Source organism: Gavialis gangeticus, unplaced genomic scaffold (assembly GCF_001723915.1).
Source record: "Gavialis gangeticus isolate Ggan-Ray unplaced genomic scaffold, GavGan_comp1, whole genome shotgun sequence".
Taxonomy (NCBI): domain Eukaryota; kingdom Metazoa; phylum Chordata; order Crocodylia; family Gavialidae; genus Gavialis; species Gavialis gangeticus.
The window spans coordinates 115,949,657-115,956,829 of NW_017729022.1; the positions used below are offsets into that span (position 1 = coordinate 115,949,657).

A 7,173-nucleotide genomic window follows, 5' to 3' on the forward strand; every position below is an offset into this window, starting at 1 on the left:
GAACAGGTTCAGGTCCCGTAGCCTCTCCTCGTAGGGCCTGCCCTGCTGTCCCCTGATTTAGGGCTATACTGTGATCACAGGGAGAATTCCATACAGCAAGGGGAATCACCCACTTGCCTGTTTCAAAGGATTTCTCACACTCTCTAAGTTTACAAGCATATTTATACTTAAGACAGAGAAAGAGAAAAAAATATGACCTTGGAGAAACAAAACGATAGTAAATTACACAGACATTTAGGACGTTTACTTAAACAAACCATCTGTGCACAGGGCAATATATCAAGACAGACCATGGCATGCAAGATTTCTTATCTCAGAACATATAACTGAAATAAGCAGTATCAACCTTCTGGTCTCTGTCTGTTTTTCTAGTCAAATAGGTCAGAAACCCAACTAAATTACTCCTACAGGTAGAGGCAGCATGAAATAATACAACAATTGTGAAGGAGACAGTAAGCTTAGAATTAAGTGGTGGGGTAGATATAGACCTTGGGCTCTTCTCAGAAGAGCACAAAACTTGAATAGCTCTGAGTTAACACTTGTTGACTGTGAGTTGTATCTTTAATACACATTGTACAGTGTTGTCCTATCAACTGCCTGCCACTTTTTTTGTAATTGTATATACCTGTGGGTTGGTGCTGGTGGTATCTTGACATTAACTCATCCTGGTAGCTGAGAAGTCTGGCACAATGTCTAATGGTGATTTTGTAACACTTCTAAGATCTGACTTTTGTTTTAACTTTAAACCTACCCTGTAAACATCAGAATCTGCGTTTATCATCTTTTGCTGAATCCTGATTCTTCCACTTCACTAAATATGGTTAAAAGGATATTCAGTGGTTAACATTACCTAGGTAATATGAAGTTAAGAGTGTAGGACCCAATGAAGTTCACCCTGTTATAATTTAGCAAAGGATCCAACAGAGAGGGATTGCTGCTGATTGCCATTTAGAACCTATAGGATATACGCTGAATTCCTGAATGACTAAAAAAGGGCTAATGTGCATTAGAGTGTATAAAAAGAGAAAGGGGGGTGTGGGGTAGGACTGCATAAATCTACCAATATTAACTTTAATGCTTAGCTATTTAACAAGGCAATAAATATTTGGCCATCTGTAAGAAATTGAAATGCAAATTTGAGGGCAACATGGGGACAAGCACTCGCACAATATTAAAGCAATTTACCAGTAACTTCCTTCTTTGGCAGTGAATACAGGAAATAGACTATAAGATTGCTTCGTTTTACCTCGTCTAATATGGTTACATGTTATATTCTCCTAGGGATTTTAGATAAACTAGATGAAACTTGTCATAAGCTAGATATCTAATTGGCAAACACTTTTAAAGAATGCCCTTGGTTGACAGAACTGACCATGGTGCTAGAGGGATGAGTTCTTGGTCCAGTGCTAAGATTTTTTACAGGATCATAGTTTTGTAATTAATTGTTTCAGAGTAAACTTTAACAGAAGTAAAACAAATTCTTCCTGGACTTGCATATATATCTACGCACAAGACCAGAGTTGGAAACATAATTGGACAAGGGGAGTAACCACATGAGCAGTATTATGTATGCCACTTGTTTGGAGATCAGAGGACCCCAGTTTAGCCCTGTTGGTTTTAGTGCCAAGGAACATAGTAATGCTTTTAGTCTACAGGTCAAGGATAGAGTTAGTCAAGACTAGGTTATACCATCCTTAGTTTTATTGACTAGCAGTTAACACTTGGACTATTGCTATGTTCAGTCTGGGTGGCAGGATTATTACTTGTATGAATAGAGGCAAAGAAAACTTGTGCTCATGTCTTAAGAGCACACCCAAAGTATCATTCAGCATAAGAATTTGTTTAAAATAGTTGGGCATGATTTGTACGCCTTTTGTGTGTGGCACTCTTAGTGAAGTCACCTTTTACTTATCTTCCCTCTGCCTTGGAAAGCGTTTAAAAAAAGCAAGCATGTGTGTATGTAGCAGGGGAGGGTCAGATATGTAAAGGAATGGCACATTGCATTCCACGTGCATCATAACGTGTATATTTATATTTCTTACAGATTTTAGAACGAAAGATCAAGTTTCATTTTAAAAAATATTTCAGTCTCTAACTGAAATTCCAAGTACTCTTCTAACAATTGTATATTCAGCCCTCTTGCAGAATATTCTTTATAAATCACACTTGGGCTAATATCAACTCTTTCTGTAAAATACCGTTTACTTGCATAATAGCTGTGATTTTTGTTTTCCTGAAAATTTGTTTCCAAGAGAGCAGGTGCCCCCATTAGATGTACCCTGAATAAAGACTGAGGAAGTACCACGACTAAACACAACCTGTAATTTTGTGTTCAAACATTTGTCTCCATGTCTTCATCTGTACAATTTTGTAGACAAGACTTAATGCAAAGTGAAACTGCTACAATTTGTGTTCTGGGTTTCCCATCTGGGTGCCCTCCATCTTTTCAAGAAATCACAACTTTTAAGAGAAATATCTCTTGTAAAGGCAGGGGATGGAGGGAAATGTTTCTTTGGAAATTTGGATGTGATCATTACACAAATGACCTGTTTTTCAAAATTTTGAGGTAGTAATCAAGGGTGCAGCTGTCGTATGTGTGTAAATACTAAATACTCTGGTGTTTATTGTAATGGTTTTGATTGGCAAACATAACCATTTGAACTGATTTTTTCCTTACCAGATGACTGTCACAAGCTGACTTTTTTGTTTTTTGAAAAGTTCATCCATTTCAGAATGGAATTGGGGAAATGTGAAGGTTTTCAGGTTTTTTATTTTGTTTTGTTTTTGCTTTAAAAAAAAACAAAACAAAAACAAAACAAAAAACAAAAACAAAAAACTCCGAGAAGGTCTGGCACTTCCACGTTTTAGAGCAGGGACTTGAAATTTGGGAGTGTGGAATTTTTACTAGAGGGAAATGCCTGTTGGCATTCTTTTTGTAAATAAACCCGATTTGGCCAAGTTTAAAAACCTTTGAAAAGCTGCAGTTAGCATATGCCAGAATCTCTGTAAAATATCCTTCTTAAGTGTGCTCCATCCCCTTGCTGTTCCTAAGGTATGAGGAATGCAAGTTCACTTTCCTCAGAAAAAAACTGAGTGGTCTCCCACCGAAGGCTTCAGTGGCAAAATTAAGCTTTTCGTGTATTGGCTTCTCCTACCTGCTGCCATCCAGGGTATTTCAGGCCACTGCAGTTGAGATCAGGGGACCTGTCTTTCCTGTGTATTCACAAACTCTCAATCATTCACTACTGGCACCCAGGCAGTGTTGAAGAAGCTATATGATTTGAATACAGAAGGGGTAAGTGAGACTAGGGAGGAAGAAAGGAGTAGGTGGATACCGGATATTGAATACTGGAGAGAGAAATTTCCTGTCTGGACAAATGTATACCATGGGAACAGTTGGACTGAGTCAGTGGAGGCAGAAAGAAATAGTATTAAGGTACTGGGCAGGGTGAAACTGGGGGACAGTTGACTGGGTGAGAGACGCTGCGACTTCCTGAAACTGGAGGCTGACAATAGGAACTAGGAAGCTGGAGATGGGAAACAGATGAGGGCTGGGCAAGGAAATTGTTATGTGATATTGAGGGCAGAAGGAGAAAGTGGGAGTTAGCAAGCTTGGAAGGGGAAGAGACTGAGAGTAGGTGGACAAGAGGATGGGATTTGGAAAAGGAGCCAGGTAAAGGAAGACAGGTTCTGGATTGGGATAAATTGCAGAGGGTGGTGCATGTGGGAATAAGTGTCATAGGGAATGGGCAGAGGTATGCAGGTCCACTAGAGCCCTCTTATCCTGAGCCTGGAATAAAACCTAAGATTTCTGAGTCTCACAATCCTAATTCTGTCAACAACATACTCCTTTAGTGTTGCTCCATAAAGAAAATGGCATCCTGTTACTGCCATTTGTAAATTGGTTAGCTCAAAAGGCAGAGATTTGTGTAGTTGATCTAAAGGTTCCACCCCTGTTGGAGAAGGATGTGGATGACAATATGATGACATGCAGTGGAATTTGGGTTTTTGTTTGCTTTTTAAATCCTACAAAATTGCATGCAACCCCCTCCTCCACCCCTCCACCAAAAGAAGCCCCAACACGAAACAACCCTTGTATTTAAACAATCTTAGAGCCAAAAGATCAAAACATACAAAATGCTATCTTGAATTCCATGATAAAATCTTTTTTTTCCCCTTAAGACCCTTGCCTCTTTCTCTTAAGGTTAGAATGACTTGGTCTGAGGTTGCATCAGAGCAATGGAAGGAGCATTTTGTCATTAGGAGCCTCTGTTTCATTTATTGCAGAAGCTGAAAACATATGTTATGTGAGGCAACAGTTCATAAGAAAAAATGGTGTCCTTAAGCACTAGATTCACTTCTGTCTCTGCCACAGATATCTTGTATGATGCATAGGAAATCAGCAGATCACTTGAAAGAAACATTATCCATATCTTGTTAATAAAAATGTAAAGAAATAATCAAAGGAGAGTGAGTTAATGATGACCTGAATTTGTTGTGGAACAGCTGGTACATGCTCACAGTTAGGCCATGTAGGTGAAAGCTGAACCAGGCAGCTCACCTCTGTTTCATTAAGGTGTAAAGTGTCCCGGTTCCATTTTCACTCAGTGGGTACATCTACATGTGCGCTTTACTGTGGATTAGACTAATTAGCTCCACAGTAAAGCATCACAGTCTACAAGTGCTGGTATTAGGGCACAGTAGATTAAGTAATTCTGTTGTAAGATAGTATTATCTTATGCCAGAGTACTTGTATGTGTTCAAACACGTGTAGACTGTGGCAGGACACACAGGTGCTAGTATGAGGGTTGCCTGCCAGCTAGGCCCGCACTGTAGCACCCTTGTGCCTCAGCCAGACCCTCTGCCACCTAGAGCCTAGGGATGACCGCCCCCCCCACTGGGCTCCCTGCCGGCCCAGGACTGTTTCGCCCTGGCTCAGTGTGCTGCGGTCCTGAGCACATATGTAAACACTGTGCCTGGAAGCAACTGACTCCGGTGTGAACTGTGCCAGAGTTTATTGCATGGCTCTAATTGCTCATGTAGATGTACCCAATGTGAGGTAATTGTGGCTGCAAAAACACTAACTATGTATCATCAGCTGTAATTGCTTGCCACTGTTAACTTGATTTAATTTGAGCATGAGGAAAGCATGTGTAGCCCTGGCACACACTACTGCAAAAAGGATTCAGTCTTGTGTGCTTGGGTTACATATGCACCAGCAGTGAGAGTCACAGATGTGCTCTTTGCGATGTTCTGTTTATTGCAGGGCGACTAGCTCTTGTTTTATACCACTGTGTGTTTGCTTTCCAGACTGCAGCTGCAATTACAGGAAAAAATAAGTTTTGCAAAGATATTGTAATAAAGTATGATGCAAGGCTTCGAGAGCGGGTAAGTACAGAAATAGGAGTTCTTGTTTTTAAATTGAACACTTTGAAAATGTATCTAGCCACTTAAACAGAAAGATTGGGCATTCCTTTCTGAATGATTAGGTAGGCTTCTTACGCCACTTCTATAATGGTCAAGGACCAAATTCTGTCCTTGGATGTACAAGGAATTCTATTTGTTCCAGTGCTTTCTGGTTTCATGCAAAGAGAATTTGATTGGACCTGTCACTTATTTCATTATCACCTGGTATATGGACTGATGCAGAAACTCACCTTGCTGTGGGATAACATGTGTACCCAGTTAACCTGTCTAGTCTGCCCAAGTACATAATTTTGCCTCCTGTATGAGCAAAACTGTGTATTGAAGTAAATAAACTGAATCCAAGGCATTTTTTAACCCAGGTTATGGTTGTCACTGTGTTAACAGGAAGTGCCCTCAAGTTGCTATCCTGACCCATTCAGCTTAATTTTAAATGAGGAAATAAACGCAACAAAAACAAAAAAGGATGGCGGACTGCCAATAGGTAAACAGTTTGTTTAAACAAATTTGTGCCACTTCCTCATTCTTTTCCCTCCCTCCCTCATTCTTTGTTCTCCTCATCATCTTTTTTCCATAGGAATCGGCAACACTTGTCTCCTAAATGACCAGATTGTAATTTTGTCTTAAAAGTTGATTGGCATATGCAGAGTTCTGCATATGTTACTTTGTTGGTTCGTCTAGTAAAAAACCCTTCAGGAGGGAAGGAATGAAAGGAAGGAGGGAAATGAAACAGTGGATTTTTTTTTAATGTAGTCTATAAGAATTGACTTTCATCAGCTTGATTCCTTTTGGGGAATTTACCTTAGCACTTTTGAGATTTTCTACGTCAGCTGAAGAAAGTAAAATGCTGAAGTGCCTTTGTTAGCAAACAATTTCATTTCTGATTACAGGAATAAATTAGTTATGGTGGCTAATGGCTTGGATTTCCATATTTGTAATTTACATATTGAGAAATAATTGAGCAATGATTATGTAAACTGGCAAGCAGGGATTTGTGTAAGAGAGGTCCAGCTATGCATTTTTCTAATTATAAAGCATCTCTGTTCATTTTTTTTCTAAATACGAAGCAGACCTGCAGCATTTTAATTTTCATAGTTTCATAGTTAGTAGGTTCGGAAGGGACCTGAGCAGATCATCAAGTCTGACCCCCTGCCATGGCAGGAAAAAGTACTGGGGTCAGATGACCCCAGCAAGGTGTACATCTAGCCTCCTCTTAAAGACCCCCAGGGTAGGAGCCAGCAACACTTTGCTTGGAAGTTGGTTCCAGATCCTAGCTGCCCTGACAGTGAAGTATTGCCTCCTGATGTCTAGTCTGAATCTACCCTCTGCCAGCTTGTGACTGTTATTCCTAGTCACTCCTGGAAGTGCACAGGGGAACAGGGACTCCCCCAATGCCTGCTGGTCCCCTCTGACTAGTTTGTAACAGACCACTAGATCCCCCCTCAGCCTTCTCTTGTGGAGGCTGAACAGGTTCAGGTCCCGCAGCCTCTCCTCGTAGGGCCTGCCCTGCTGACCCTGATCATGCAAGTAGCCCTCATCTGGACCCTCTCCATGTTGTCCACATCCCTCTTGAAGTGCAGCGCCCAGAACTGGACGCAGTACTCCAACTGCGGCCTGACCAGTGTCGCATAGAGGGGGAGTATTACCTCCTTCAACCTGCTTAAGATGCATCTGTGGATGCGTGACAAGGTGCAGTTGGCCTTTCTGACTGCATCCCCACACTGCCGGCCCATGTTCATCTTGGAGTCA

The 7,173-nt window shown here is 40.9% G+C and overlaps 1 protein-coding gene across 1 annotated transcript in view; it reads left to right on the forward strand.

The window, feature by feature from the left end:
• Window positions 1-7,173, forward strand: part of TIGAR (TP53 induced glycolysis regulatory phosphatase) — a 34,161-nt gene that overhangs the window by 22,573 nt on the left and 4,415 nt on the right. The window contains exon 4 of the mRNA XM_019516013.1: window positions 5,311-5,388. Coding sequence (XP_019371558.1) covers window positions 5,311-5,388 — 78 coding nt within the window. The remainder of the gene's footprint in view (window positions 1-5,310; window positions 5,389-7,173) is intronic.